Source organism: Scyliorhinus torazame, chromosome 6, assembly GCF_047496885.1.
Source record: "Scyliorhinus torazame isolate Kashiwa2021f chromosome 6, sScyTor2.1, whole genome shotgun sequence".
In the NCBI taxonomy this organism is placed as follows: Eukaryota; Metazoa; Chordata; class Chondrichthyes; order Carcharhiniformes; family Scyliorhinidae; genus Scyliorhinus; species Scyliorhinus torazame.
The window spans coordinates 27,690,725-27,707,516 of NC_092712.1; the positions used below are offsets into that span (position 1 = coordinate 27,690,725).

Here is a 16,792-nt window from a genome sequence, read left to right on the forward strand (position 1 = left end):
TCCCAGACACAGGCGACAGTCCCAGATCCCAGACACAGGCGACAGTCCCAGATCCCATACACAGGCAACAATCCCAGATCCCATACACAGGCGACAGTCCAGATCCCATATACAGGCGACAGTCTCAGATCCCAGATACAGGCGACAGTCCCAGATCCCATACACTGGCGACAGTCCCAGATCTCAGACAAAGGTGACAGTCCCAGGTCCCGTACACAGGCGACAGTCCCAGATCCCAGGCACAGGCGACAGTCCCAGATCCCACACACAGGTGACAGTCCCAGATCCCAGACACAGGCATCAGTCCCAGATCGCATACACAGGCGACAGTCCCAGATGCTAGACACAGGCAACTGTCCTAGATCCCACACAGGCATCAGTCCCAGATCCGATACACAGGCGACAGTCCCTGATCCCAGACACAGGCGACAGTCCCAGATCCTATACTCAGGCGACAGTCCCAGATCCCAGACACAGGCGACAGTCCCAGATCCCGTACACTGGCGACAGTCCCAGATCCCATACACAGGCGACAGTCCCAGATCCCATACACAGGCATCAGTCCCAGATCCCATACACAGGCATCAGTCCCAGAGCCCATACACAGGCGACGGTCCCAGATCCCATACTCAGGCGACAGTCCCAGATCCCATACACAGGCGACAGTCCCAGATCCCATACACAGGCGATAGTCCCAGATCCCAGACACAGGCGACAGTCCCAGATCCCATACACAGGCGACAGTCCCAGATCCCAGACGCAGGCGACAGTCCCAGATGCCATAGGCAAGCGACAGTCCCAGGTCCCAGACACAGGCGACAGTCCCAGATGCCATGCACAGGCATCAGTTCCAGATCCCATACACAGGTGACAGTCCCAGATCCCAGACACAGGCGACAGTCCCAGATCCCAGACACAGGCGACAGTCCCAGATCCCATACACAGGCGACAGTCCCAAATCCCAGACATAGGCGACAGTCCCAGATCCCATACACAGGCGACAGTCCCAGATCCCAGACGCAGACGACAGTCCCAGATGCCATAGGCAAGCGACAGTCCCAGATCCCAGACACAGGCGACAGTCCCAGATCCTATACACAGGCGACAGTCCCAGATCCTATACACAGGCGACAGTCCCAGATCCCAGACACAGGCGACAGTCCAAGATCCCGTACACAGGCGACAGTCCCAGATCCCATACACAGGCGACAGTCCCAGATCCCGTACACAGGCGACAGTCCCAGATCCCAGGCACAGGTGACAGTCCCAGCTCCCACACACAGGTGACAGTCCCAGATCCCAGACACAGGTGACAGTCCCCGGTCCCAAACACAGGCATCAGCTCCAGATCCCATACACAGGCAACTGTCCTAGATCCCACACAGGCATCAGTCCCAGATCCGATACACAGACGACAGTCCCTGATCCCAGACACAGGCGACAGTCCCAGATCCTATACACAGACGACAGTCCCAGATCGCAGACACAGGCGACAGTCCCAGATCCCGTACACAGGCGACAGTCCCAAATCCCAGACACAGGCGACAGTCCCAGATCCCATACACAGGCGACAGTCCCAGATCCCATACACAGGCATCAGTCCCAGATCCCATACACAGGCATCAGTCCCAGAGCCCATACACAGGCGACGGTCCCAGATCCCATACTCAGGCGACTGTCCCAGATCCCATACACAGGCGACAGTCCCAGTTCCCATACACAGGCGACAGTCCCAGTTCCCATACACAGGCGATAGTCCCAGATCCCAGACACAGGCGACAGTCCCAGATCCCAGACACAGACGACTGTCCCAGGTCCCATACACAGACGACAGTCCCAGATGCCATAGGCAGGCGACAGTCCCAGATCCCAGACACAGGCGACAGTCCCAGATGCCATGCACAGGCATCAATTCCAGATCCCATACACAGGCGACAGTCCCAGATCCCGTACACAGGCGACAGTCCCAGATCTCAGGCACAGGCGACAGTCCCAGCTCCCACACACAGGTGACAGTCCCAGATCCCAGACACAGGCGACAGTCCCCGGTCCCATACACAGGCATCAGCTCCAGATCCCATACACAGGCAACAGTCCCAGATCCCATACACAGATGGCAGTTCCAGGTCGCATACACAGGTGACAGTCCCAGATCCTAGACACAGGCAACAGTCCTAGATCCCATACACAGGCATCAGGTACAGATCCAATATTCAGGAGGCATTTCCAGATCCCATACATAGGCATCAGTCACAGATCCCAGACGCAGACGACAGTCCCAGATCCCATACACAGGTATCTGTCCCAGATCCCAGACACAGGCGACAGTCCCTGATCCCATACACAGGTGACAGTCCCAAATCCCATACACAGGCAACAATCCCAGATCCCATACACAGGCAGCAGTTCCAGATCCCTTACACAGGCGACGATCCAAGATCCCAGACACAGGCAACAGTCCTAGATCCCATACACAGGCATCACTCCCAGATCCCATACACAGGCGACAGTCCCAGATTCCATATACAGGCGGCAGTCTCAGATCCCAGACACAGGCGACAGTCCCAGATCCTATACACAGGCAACAGCCCCAGATCCCATACACACGTGACAGTCTCAGAACCCATACACAGGCGACAGTCTCAGATCTCAGCCACAGGTGACAGTCCCAGATCCCATTCACAGGCGACAGTCTCAGATCCCAGACACAGGCGACAGTCTCAGGTCCCAGATACAGTCGACAGTCCCAGATCCTATACACAGGCGACAGTCCCAGATCTCAGACAAAGGCGACAGTCCCAGATCCCATACACAGGCGACAGTCTCAGATCCCAGACACAGACGACAGTCTCAGATCCCAGATACAGGTGACAGTCCCAGATTCTATACACAGACATCAGTCCCAGATCCTAAATACGGGCATCAGTCCCAGAGCATATATACAGGCATCAGTCCCAGAGCATATATACAGGCATCAGTCCCAGAGCATTTCCTGATGCCAGTCCTAATCACAAAGACAGACATTAGTCCCAGATCCTATGTACAGGTATTAGTCTCAGATCCTATAGACAGGCATCGATCCTATATATAGGTGTCAGTCCCAGAGCCTATATATAGGCATCAGTCCCAGATCACATACAGAGACATCTGTCACAAATCCAATATACAGACTTCAGGCCCAGATCCTATATATAGGCATCAATTCCAAACAGCATATACAAATGTCAGTCCAGAACCCTAGGTATAGGCACCAATCCCAGATCCCTGTACAGACACAGTTCCAGATCCAATATACAGACATCAATCCTTGATCCCTTATCATGCATCAGTTACAGATCCTATATTCAGGCACCAGTCCCAGATCCCAGACACTTTAAAAAATATATATTTTTATTAAGAATTTTTCAATAACAGTATTTTCCACCTTACAAACAAACCCCCCCCCCCGTAACAAAGAAAAGAAAAGAACTCGCGTGGCAAGACATGAACATGGCAAGTCAATAAAATACAGAACTTTGTACAATGGATTCTTCCCGTACATGTCAGTTTCCGGATCATTCATGTGCTTTCTTGCTGCAGATCCCATACACAGGCAACAGTCCCAGATCCCAGACACAGGCATCAGTTACAGCTCCCATATACAGGTGACAGTCCCAGATCCCAGACACAGGTAACAGTCCTAGATCCCATACACAGGTATCAGTTACAGCAGCTCCCATATACAGGTGACAGTCCCAGATCCCAGACACAGGCATCAGTTACAGCTCCCATATACAGGTGACAGTCCCAGATCCCAGACATAGGCGACAGTCCTAGATCCCAGACACAGGTATCAGTCCCAGATCTCATATACAGGTGACAGTCCCAGATCCCAGACACAGGTAACAGTCCTAGATGCCATACACAGGCATCAGTTACAGCAGCTCCCATATACAGGTGACAGTCCCAGATCCCAGACACAGGCATCAGTTACAGCTCCCATATACAGGTGACAGTCCCAGATCCCAGACACAGGCGACAGTCCTAGATCCCAGACACAGGCATCAGTCCCAGATCCCATACACAGGTGACAGTCCCAGATCCCATACACAGGCGACAGTCTCAGATCCTGGACACAGGCATCAGTCCCAGATCCCATACACAGGTGACAGTCCCAGATCCCATACACAGGCGACAGTCTCAGATCTCAGCCACAGGTGACAGTCCCAGATCCCATACACAGGCGACAGTCTCAGATCCCAGACACAGGCGGCAGTCCCAGATCCCATACACAGGCATCAGTCCCAGATCCCATACACAGGCGACAGTCAAGATCCCAGATGCAGGCAACAGTCCCAGATCCCATACACAGGCATCAGTTACAGATCCAATATTCAGCAGGCATTTCCAGATCCCATACACAGGTGACAGTCCCAGATCCCATACATAGGCATCAGTCCCAGATCCCAGACGCAGACGACAGTCCCAGATCCCATACACAGGCATCAGTCCCAGATCCCAGACACAGGCGACAGTCCCTGATCCCATACACAGGTGACAGTCCCAAATCCCATACACAGGCAACAATCCCAGATCCCATACACAGGCGGCAGTTCCAGATCCCTTACACAGGCGACTATCCATGATCCCAGACACAGGCAACAGTCCTAGATCCCATACACAGGCATCACTCCCAGATCCCATACACAGGCGACAGTCCCAGATTCCATATACAGGCGACAGTCCCAGAACCCATACACAGGCGGCAGTCTCAGATCCCAGACACAGGCGACAGTCCCAGATCCTATACACAGGCGACAGTCCCAGATCCCATACGCAGGCGACAGTCTCAGATCTCGTACACAGGCGGCAGTCCCAGATCCCAGACACAGGCGACAGTCCCAGATCCCAGACACAGGCGACAGTCCCAGATCCCAGACACAGGCGACAGTCACAGATCCCATACACAGGCAACAGTCCCAGATCCCATACACAGGCGACAGTCCAGATCCCATACACAGGCGACAGTCCAGGTCCCATACACAGGCGACAGTCTCAGATCCCAGATACAGGCGACAGTCCCAGATCCCATACACTGGCGACATTCCCAGATCTCAGACAAAGGTGACAGTCCCAGATCCCGTACACAGGCAACAGTCCCAGATCCCAGGCACAGGCGACAGTCCCAGATCCCATACACAGGTGACAGTCCCAGATCCCAGACACAGGCGACAGTCCCCGGTCCCATACACAGGCGACAGTCCCAGATCCCATACACAGTCGACAGTCCCAGATCCTAGACACAGGCAACTGTCCTAGATCCCGCACAGGCATCAGTCCCAGATCCCAGACACAGGCGACAGTCCCAGATCCCAGACATAGGCGACAGTCCCAGATGCCATATGCAGGTGACAGTCCCAGATCCCAGACACAGACGACAGTCCCAGATGCCATGCACAGGCATCAGTTCCAGATCCCATACCTAGGCGACAGTCCCAGATCCCGTACACAGGCGACAGTCCCTGATCCCAGGCACAGGCGACAGTCCCAGCTCCCACACACAGGTGACAGTCCCAGATCCCAGACACAGGCGAAAGTCCCCGGTCCCATACACAGGCATCAGCTCCAGATCCCATACACAGGCAACAGTCCCAGATCCCATACACAGTTGGCAGTTCCAGATCGCATACAAAGGTGACAGTCCCAGATCCTAGACCCAGGCAACAGTCCTATATCCCATACACAGGCATCAGTCCCAGATCGCAGACACAGGCGACAGTCCCAGATCCCGTACACAGGCGACAGTCCCAAATCCCAGACACAGGCGACAGTCCCAGATCCCATACACAGGCGACAGTCCCAGATCCCAGACACAGGTGACAGTCCCAGACCCCATACACAGGCATCAGTCTCAGAGCCCATACACAGGCGACAGTCCCAGATCCCATACTCAGACGACAGTCCCAGATCCCATACATAGGCGACAGTCCCAGATCCCAGACACAGGCGACAGTCTCAGATCCCATACACAGGCATCAGTCCCAGATCCCATACACAGGCGACAGTCCCAGATCCCAGATATAGGCTACAGTCCCAGATCCTATACACAGGCGACAGTCCCAGATCGCAGACACAGGCGACAGTCCCAGATCCCGTACACAGGCGACAGTCCCAGATCCCGTACACAGGCGACAGTCCCAGGCACCGGCGACAGTCCCAGATCCCACACACAGGCGACAGTCCCAGATCTCAGACACAGGCGACAGTACCTGATCCCATACACAGGCATCAGTCCCAGATCCCATACAAAGGCGATAATCCCAGATCCCAGACACAGGCGAAAGTCCCTGATCCCATACACAGACGGCAGTCCCAGACCCCATACACAGGCGATAGTCCTAGATCCCATACACAGGCAACAGTCCCAGATCCCAGACACAGGCATCAGTTACAGCTCCCATATACAGGTGACAGTCCCAGATCCCAGACACAGGTAACAGTCCTAGATCCCATACACAGGCATCAGTTACAGCAGCTCCCATATACAGGTGACAGTCCCAGATCCCAGACACAGGCATCAGTTACAGCTCCCATATACAGGTGACAGTCCCAGATCCCAGACACAGGCGACTGTCTAGATCCCAGACACAGGCATCAGTCCCAGATCCCATACACAGGTGACAGTCCCAGATGCCATACACAGGTGACAGTCTCAGATCCCGGACACAGGCATCAGTCCCAGATCCCATACACAGGTGACAGTCCCAGATCCCATACACAGGCGACAGTTACAGATCTCAGCCACAGGTGACAGTCCCTGGTCCCATACACAGGCATCAGTCCCAGATCCCATACACAGGCGACAGTCAAGATCCCAGATGCAGGCAACAGTCCCAGATCCCATACACAGGCATCAGTTACAGATCCAATATTCAGGAGGCATTTCCAGATCCCATACACAGGCGACAGTCCCAGATCCCATATATAGGCATCAGTCCCAGATCCCAGATGCAGACGACAGTCCCAGATCCCATACACAGGCATCAGTACCAGATCCCAGACACAGGCGACAGTTCCTGATCCCATACACAGGTTACAGTCCCAAATCCCATACACACGCAACAATCCCAGATCCCATACACAGGCGGCAGTTCCAGATCCCTTACACAGGCGATTATCCAAGATCCCAGACACAGGCAACAGTCCTAGATCCCATACACAGGCATCACTCCCAGATCCCATACACAGGCGACAGTCCCAGATTCCATATACAGGCGACAGTCCCAGATCCCATACACAGGCGGCAGTCTCAGATCCCAGACACAGGCGACAGTCCCAGATCCTATACACAGGCGACAGTCCCAGATCCCATACGCAGGCGACAGTCTCAGATGTCGTACACAGGCGACAGTCCCAGATCCCAGACACAGGCGACAGTTCCAGATCCCAGACACAGGCGACAGTCCCAGATCCCAGACACAGGCGACAGTCCCAGATCCCATACACAGGCAACAGTCACAGATCCCATACACAGGCAACAGTCCAGATCCCATATACAGGCGACAGTCCAGATCGCATACACAGGCGACAGTCTCAGATCCCAGATACAGGCGACAGTCCCAGATCCCATACACTGGCGACAGTCCCAGATCTCAGACAAAGGTGACAGTCCCAGATCCCGTACACAGGCGACAGTCCCAGATCCCAGGCACAGGCGACAGTCCCAGATCCCACACACAGGTGACAGTCCCAGATCCCAGACACAGGCGACAGTCCCCGGTCCCATACACAGGCATCAGTCCCAGATCGCATACACAGGCGACAGTCCCAGATCCTAGACACAGGCAACTGTCCTAGATCACACACAGGCATCAGTCCCAGATCCGATACACAGGCGACAGTCCCTGATCCCAGACACAGGCGACAGTCCCAGATCGTATACACAGGCGACAGTCCCAGATCCCAGACACAGGCGACAGTCCCAGATCCCGTACACAGGCGACAGTCCCAGATCCCATACACAGGCATCAGTCCCAGATCCCATACACAGGCATCAGTCCCAGAGCCCATACACAGGCGACGGTCCCAGATCCCATACTCAGGCGACAGTCCCAGATCCCATACACAGGCGACAGTCCCAGATCCCATACACAGGCGACAGTCCCAGATCCCAGACGCAGACGACAGTCCCAGATGCCATAGGCAAGCGACAGTCCCAGATCCCAGACACAGGCGACAGTCCCAGATGCCATGCACAGGCATCAGTTCCAGATCCCATACACAGGCGACAGTCCCAGATCCCGTACACAGGCGACAGTCCCGGATCCCAGGCACAGGCGACAGTCCCAGCTCCCACACACAGGTGACAGTCCCAGATCCCAGACACAGGTGACAGTCCCCGGTCCCAAACACAGGCATCAGCTCCAGATCCCATACACAGGCAACTGTCCTAGATCCCACACAGGCATCAGTCCCAGATCTGATACACAGGCGACAGTCCCTGATCCCAGACACAGGCGACAGTCCCAGATCCTATACACAGGCATCAGTCCCAGATCGCAGACACAGGCGACAGTCCCAGATCCCATACACAGGCATCAGTCCCAGATCGCAGACACAGGCGACAGTCCCAGATCCCGTACACAGGCGACAGTCCCAAATCCCAGACACAGGCGACAGTCCCAGATCCCATACACAGGCGACAGTCCCAGACCCCTTACACAGGCATCAGTCCCAGATCCCATACACAGGCATCAGTCCCAGAGCCCATACACAGACGACGGTCCCAGATCCCATACTCAGGCGACTGTCCCAGATCCCATACACAGGCGACAGTCCCAGATCCCATACACAGGCGATAGTCCCAGATCCCAGACACAGGCGACAGTCCCAGATCCCAGACACAGATGACTGTCCCAGATCCCATACACAGACGACAGTCCCAGATGCCATAGGCAGGCGACAGTCCCAGAGCCCATACACAGGCGACGGTCCCAGATCCCATACTCAGGCGACTGTCCCAGATCCCATACACAGGCGACAGTCCCAGATCCCATACACAGGCGATAGTCCCAGATCCCAGACACAGGCGACAGTCCCAGATCCCAGACACAGATGACTGTCCCAGATCCCATACACAGACGACAGTCCCCGGTCCCATACACAGGCATCAGCTCCAGATCCCATACACAGGCAACAGTCCCAGATCCCATACACAGGTGGCAGTTCCAGGTCGCATACACAGGTGACAGTCCCAGATCCTAGACACAGGCAACAGTCCTAGATCCCATACACAGGCATCAGTTACAGATCCAATATTCAGGAGGCATTTCCAGATCCCATACATAGGCATCAGTCACAGATCCCAGACGCAGACGACAGTCCCAGATCCCATACACAGGCATCTGTCCCAGATCCCAGACACAGGCGACAGTCCCTGATCCCATACACAGGTGACAGTCCCAAATCCCATACACAGGCAACAATCCCAGATCCCATACACAGGCGGCAGTTCCAGATCCCTTACACAGGCGACTATCCAAGATCCCAGACACAGGCAACAGTCCTAGATCCCATACACAGGCATCACTCCCAGATCCCATACACAGGCGACAGACCCAGATTCCATATACAGGCGGCAGTCTCAGATCCCAGACACAGGCGACAGTCCCAGATCCTATACACAGGCGACAGTCCCAGATCCCATACACAGGTGACAGTCTCAGATCCCAGACATTGGCGACAGTCCCAGATCCCATACACAGGCGACAGTCCCAGATCCCAGATGCAGACGACAGTCCCAGATGCCATACGCAGGCGACAGTCCCAGATCCCAGACACAGGCGACAGTCCCAGATGCCATGCACCGGCATCAGTTCCAGATCCCATACACAGACGACAGTCCCAGATGCCATACGCAGGCGACAGTCCCAGATCCCAGACACAGGCGACAGTCCCAGATGCCATGCACAGGCATCAGTTCCAGATCCCATACACAGGCGACAGTCCCAGATCCCGTACACAGGCGACAGTCCCAGATCTCAGGCACAGGCGACAGTCTCAGCTCCCACACACAGGTGACAGTCCCAGATCCCAGACACAGGCGACAGTCCCCGGTCCCATACACAGGCATCAGCTCCAGATCCCATACACGGGCAACAGTCCCAGATCCCATACACAGGCATCAGTCCCAGATCCCATACACAGGCGACAGTCCCAGATCCCATACACAGTCGACAGTCCCAGATCCCATACTCAGGCGACAGTCCCAGATCCCATACACAGGCGACAGTCCCAGATCCCATACACAGGCGACAGTCCCAGATCCCAGACACAGGCGACAGTCCCAGATCCCAGACATAGGCGACAGTCCCAGATGCCATATGCAGGCAACAGTCCCAGATCCCAGACACAGACGACAGTCCCAGATGCCATGCACAGGCATCAATTCCAGATCCCATACATAGGCGACAGTCCCAGATCCCGTACACAGGCGACAGTCCCAGCTCCCACACACAGGTGACAGTCCCAGATCCCAGACACAGGCGAAAGTCCCCGGTCCCATACACAGGCATCAGCTCCAGATCCCATACACAGGCAACAGTCCCAGATCCCATACACAGTTGGCAGTTCCAGATCGCATACAAAGGTGACAGTCCCAGATCCTAGACCCAGACAACAGTCCTATATCCCATACACAGGCATCAGTCCCAGATCTCAGACACATTCGACAGTCCCAGATCAAGTACACAGGCGACAGTCCCAAATCCCAGACACAGGCGACAGTCCCAGATCCCATACACAGGCGACAGTCCCAGATCCCAGACACAGGTGACAGTCCCAGACCCCATACACAGGCATCCGTCTCAGAGCCCATACACAGGCGACAGTCCCAGATCCCATACTCAGACAACAGTCCCAGATCCCATACATAGGCGACAGTCCCAGATCCCAGACACAGGCGAAAGTCTCAGATCCCATACACAGGCATCAGTCCCAGATCCCATACACAGGCGACAGTCCCAGATCCCAGATATAGGCTACAGTCCCAGATCCTATACACAGGCGACAGTCCCAGATCGCAGACGCAGGCGACAGTCCCAGATCCCGTACACTGGCGACAGTCCCAGATCCCGTACACAGGCGACAGTCCCAGATCCCAGGCACCGGCGACAGTCCCAGATCCCACACACAGGCGACAGTCCCAGATCCCAGACACAGGCGATAGTACCTGATCCCATACACAGGCATCAGTCCCAGATCCCATACAAAGGCGATAATCCCAGATCCCAGACACAGGCGAAAGTCCCTGATCCCATACACAGACGGCAGTCCCAGATCCCATACACAGGCGATAGTCCCAGATCCCATACACAGGTGACAGTCCCAGATCCCAGACACAGACGACAGTCCCAGATGCCATACGCAGGCGACAGTCCCAGATCCCAGACACAGGTGACAGTCCCAGATCCCACACAGGCGACAGTCCCAGATCCCAGACACAGACAACAGTCCCAGATCCCATACACAGGCGACAGTCCCAGATCCCAGATACAGGCGACAGTCCCAGATCCTATACACAGGCGACAGTCCCAGATCGCAAACACAGGCGACAGTCCCAGATCCCGTACACAGGCGACAGTCCCAGATCCCAGGCACCGGCGACAGTCCCAGATCCCACACACAGGCGACAGTCCCAGATCCCACACACAGGCGACAGTCCCAGATCCCATACACAGGCATCAGTCCCAGATCCCATACACAGGCGATAATCCCAGATCCCAGACACAGGCGAAAGTCCCTGATCCCATACACAGACGGCAGTCCCAGACCCCATACACAGGCGACAGTCCCAGATCCCATACACAGGCGACAGTCCCAGATCCCAGACACAGACGACAGTCCCAGATGCCATACGCAGGCGACAGTCCCAGATCCCAGACACAGGCGACAGTCCCAGATGCCATGCACAGGCATCAGTTCCAGATCCCATACACAGGCGACAGTCCCAGATCCCAGACACAGGCGACAGTCCCAGATCCTATACACAGGCAACAGTCCCAGATCGCAGGCACAGGTGACAGTCTCAGATGCCATACACAGGCAACAGTCCCAGATCCCAGACACAGGCGACAGTCCCAGATCCCAGACACAGATGACAGTCCCAGATCCCATACACATGCGACAGTCCCAGATCCCAGTCACAGGCGACAGTCCCAAGTGCCATGCACAGGCATCAGTTCCAGATCCCATACAGAGGCGACAGTCCCAGGTCCCAGACACAGGCGACAGTCTCAGATCCCATACACAGGCGACAGTCCCAGATCCCAGACACAGGCGACAGTCCCCGGTCCCATACACAGGCATCAGTTCCAGATCCCATACACAGGCAACAGTCCCAGATCCCATACACAGGCATCAGTCCCAGATCCCATACACAGGCGACAGTCCCAGATCCCATACACAGTCGACAGTCCCAGATCCCATACTCAGGCGACAGTCCCAGATCCCATACACAGGCGACGGTCCCAGATCCCATACACAGGCGACAGTCCCAGATCCCAGACATAGGCGACAGTCCCAGATGCCATATGCAGGCGACAGTCCCAGATCCCAGACACAGACGACAGTCCCAGATGCCATCCACAGGCATCAATTCTAGATCCCATACATAGGCGACAGTCCCAGATCCCGTACACAGGCGACAGTCCCTGATCCCAGGCACAGGCGACAGTCCCATCTCCCACACACAGGTGACAGTCCCAGATCCCAGACACAGGCGAAAGTCCCCGGTCCCATACACAGGCATCAGCTCCAGATCCCATACACAGGCAACAGTCCCAGATCCCATACACAGTTGGCAGTTCCAGATCGCATACAAAGGTGACAGTCCCAGATCCTAGACCCAGACAACAGTCCTATATCCCATACACAGGCATCAGTCCCAGATCGCAGACACAGGCGACAGTCCCAGATCCCGTACACAGGCGACAGTCCCAAATCCCAGACACAGGCGACAGTCCCAGATCCCATACACAGGCGACAGTCCCAGATCCCAGACACAGGTGACAGTCCCAGACCCCATGCACAGGCATCCGTCTCAGAGCCCATACACAGGCGACAGTCCCAGATCCCATACTCAGACGACAGTCCCAGATCCCATACATAGGCAACAGTCCCAGATCCCAGACACAGGCGACAGTCTCAGATCCCATACACAGGCATCAGTCCCAGATCCCATACACAGGCGACAGTCCCAGATCCCAGATATAGGCTACAGTCCCAGATCCTATACACAGGCGACAGTCCCAGATCGCAGACACAGGCGACAGTCCCAGATCCCGTACACTGGCGACAGTCCCAGATCCCGTACACAGGCGACAGTCCCAGATCCCAGGCACCGGCGACAGTCCCAGATCCCACACACAGGCGACAGTCCCAGATCCCAGACACAGGCGACAGTACCTGATCCCATACACAGGCATCAGTCCCAGATCCCATACAAAGGCGATAATCCCAGATCCCAGACACAGGCGAAAGTCCCTGATCCCATACACAGACGGCAGTCCCAGACCCCATACACAGGCGATAGTCCCAGATCCCATACACAGGTGACAGTCCCAGATCCCAGACATAGACGACAGTCCCAGATGCCATACGCAGGCGACAGTCCCAGATCCCAGACACAGGTGACAGTCCCAGATCCCAGACACAGGCGACAGTCCCAGATCCCAGACACAGGCGACAGTCCCAGATCCCAGATACAGGCGACAGTCCCAGATCCTATACACAGGCGACAGTCCCAGATCGCAAACACAGGCGACAGTCCCAGATCCCGTACACAGGCGACAGTCCCAGATCCCAGGCACCGGCGACAGTCCCAGATCCCACACACAGGCGACAGTCCCAGATCCCACACACAGGCGACAGTCCCAGATCCCATACACAGGCATCAGTCCCAGATCCCATACACAGGCGATAATCCCAGATCCCAGACACAGGCGATAGTCCCTGATCCCATACACAGACGGCAGTCCCAGACCCCATACACAGGCGACAGTCCCAGATCCCATACACAGGCGACAGTCCCAGATCCCAGACACAGACGACAGTCCCAGATGCCATACGCAGGCGACAGTCCCAGATCCCAGACACAGGCGACAATCCCAGATGCCATGCACAGGCATCAGTTCCAGATCCCATACAGAGGCGACAGTCCCAGGTCCCAGACACAGGCGACAGTCTCAGATCCCATACACAGGCGACAGTCCCAGATCCCAGACACAGGCGACAGTCCCAGATGCCATGCACAGGCATCAGTTCCAGATCCCATACACAGGCGAAAGTCCCAGATCCCAGACACAGGCGACAGTCCCAGATCCTATACACAGGCGACAGTCCCAGATCGCAGGCACAGGTGACAGTCTCAGATCCCATACACAGGCAACAGTCCCAGATCCCAGACACAGGCGACAGTCCCAGATCCCAGACACAGGTGACAGTCCCAGATCCCAGACACAGATGACAGTCCCAGATCCCATACACATGCGACAGCCCCAGATCCCAGTCACAGGCGACAGTCCCAAATGCCATGCACAGGCATCAGTTCCAGATCCCATATACAGGCGACAGTCCCAGATCCCAGACACAGACGACAGTCCCAGATGCCATGCTCAGTCATCAGTTCCAGATCCTATATATAGACATCAAGCCAGATCCGATATACAGGAGTTAGTCTCACATTGTATATACAGGCATCAGTTTCAGATTCTATATACAGGCATCAGTTTCAGATCCTATATACAGGCACCAGTCCTGGATCATCTATATCGGCATCAGTCCCAGATCTTATATACTGATCTCAGTCCCAGGTCCTATATACAGGTGTCATAATAGTGCCCTATTTTTGAAAAATATCGCTTATTGTCCCAAGTAGGCTTCAAATGAAGTTACTGTGAAAAGCCCCTAGTCGCCGCATTCCGGCGCCTCTCCGGGGAGTCTGGTACGGGAATTGAACCGTGCTGCTGGCCTGCCTTGGTCTGCTTTCGGTGTGGATTTCTCCAGATGAATTTTCTCAACGTAAGAATATAATTGAGAAAATGCTACATAGCCCCAGTAAGTCCACCCTCCTGTAGTCCACCTACAAGCTGTAGTTGAAGGAAAAACTATTTGGAACTGTTCTTTTATGTCAACATCTGCAGCTTGAGCTATTTATAAAATGCTCCAAGTGACCATTACAAAGTCTCGTGTGAAGGAAGACTTGCATTTATATCTTGCCTCTCATGATCCCAGTTGTACCAAAGCGGTGAAGTGGTGTGGCTTATTTTCATAACACACTACTGATAACTATTCAGGAAAACTATTGGCTTTAAGCTGTGCGTGTGTTTGGCGTAGTTGAATGTGCTGGCTTGATTTTCCTGCAAAACCTGCTGAAAACTACAATTTTGGTAATGTTCAGAAAAGTTATGTATTTTCTTTTATTTCCTGTTCTTTTCATGCACTTAATGATTTGTTGAGCTGCGCGCAGAAAAATACTTGTCACTGTCCCTCGGTACACGTGACAAAAACAAAATCCAATCCAATCCTGTATACAGGTGTCAGTCACAAGTACCATATACAGATGTCAGCCCAGATCCCACAGACAGACAGCTGTCCCAGATTCCATAATCAAATGTTAATGCCTGATCTTATATACAGGCATCAGCCATCAATCCCATGTCCAGGCTTCAGTCGCAGGCCCTGTGCATCGTTTTCAAGTGACCTTTAGACTTAATTCCAGATTTTCTTAGAATGTATACATCTATAAAATAATGGTGAGTGAGTTATAAAGGTCTGGAATGAGCTGCCTGAAGAATCATAGATCATAGATCATAGATTTTACAGTGCAGAAGGAGGCCATTCAGCCCATCGAGTCTGCACCGGCTCTTGGAAAGAGCACCCTACCCAAGGTCAACACCTCCACCCTATCCCCATAACCCAGTAACCCCACCTCACACCAAGGGCAATTTTGGACACGAAGGGCAATTTATCCTGGCCGATCCGCCTAATGTTGGAAGCAGGATTAATAATAAGTTTGAAAATGGAATTGCACAAGTTAAAGCGGCTATTGGCCGTGCTCTCCAACCTAGTGTCAGTGTGTGGATTAGTGGTGGAGTAATAACTCATTAACCCGTGGATTGTGGATCTGAAATGTTATAAGGATTTTCTTTCCTCATTCATTACAGAATCGCTGAGACTCAGAAACAATCAGAGATAAATATTCCGAAGCTCATCCTGAATCTGTACAACGCACCTGAACTTATCAAAGATCGGATGAATAATTCCTTTACCTACCAATCAGCCATTTTAGGAACCACAAGTAAGAGATGGTAGCTTTTCTATATACAATGGGCTGGTGGCAATGTTTATGCGTGTGGTACCCTCAATAACGACGCTTAGAGTGTAAACGGTAAAGAAGGCTTTAATAAACTAAGAACTAGACTAGTGCTGAGACGTGTGCTAACAGCTACGCCGCCCACAAGGCGGCCCCTTATATACGGCTCCCAGATGGGCGGAGCCGGAGGCGGAGCTCCCCAAGGTTCCAAGCCCGGTCTTAAAGGGGACATCACCTTACATGATGACAAGGGTACAGTGTTACAGTAACCGTTCATCACAATGCGTAAACAGAGGCAGCAACAGTCTTCAGGAGGCTCAAGACAGACTGGTGAAATGGCAAACATTTTAAAAATTCATTTACTGGATGTGGGCGTCGCTGGGTGGGCCAGAATTAATTGGCCATCCCTGTTTTTACCTTAAGCGGTTGATGGTGAGCTGC

The 16,792-nt window shown here is 54.2% G+C and overlaps 1 protein-coding gene across 1 annotated transcript in view; it reads left to right on the plus strand.

The window, feature by feature from the left end:
• Window positions 1-16,350, plus strand: part of LOC140425677 (tripartite motif-containing protein 5-like) — an 83,671-nt gene extending 67,321 nt beyond the window's left edge. Inside the window, exon 5 of the mRNA XM_072510173.1 lies at window positions 16,203-16,350. Coding sequence (XP_072366274.1) covers window positions 16,203-16,350 — 148 coding nt within the window. The remainder of the gene's footprint in view (window positions 1-16,202) is intronic.
• The last annotated feature ends 442 nt before the right edge of the window (window positions 16,351-16,792 follow it).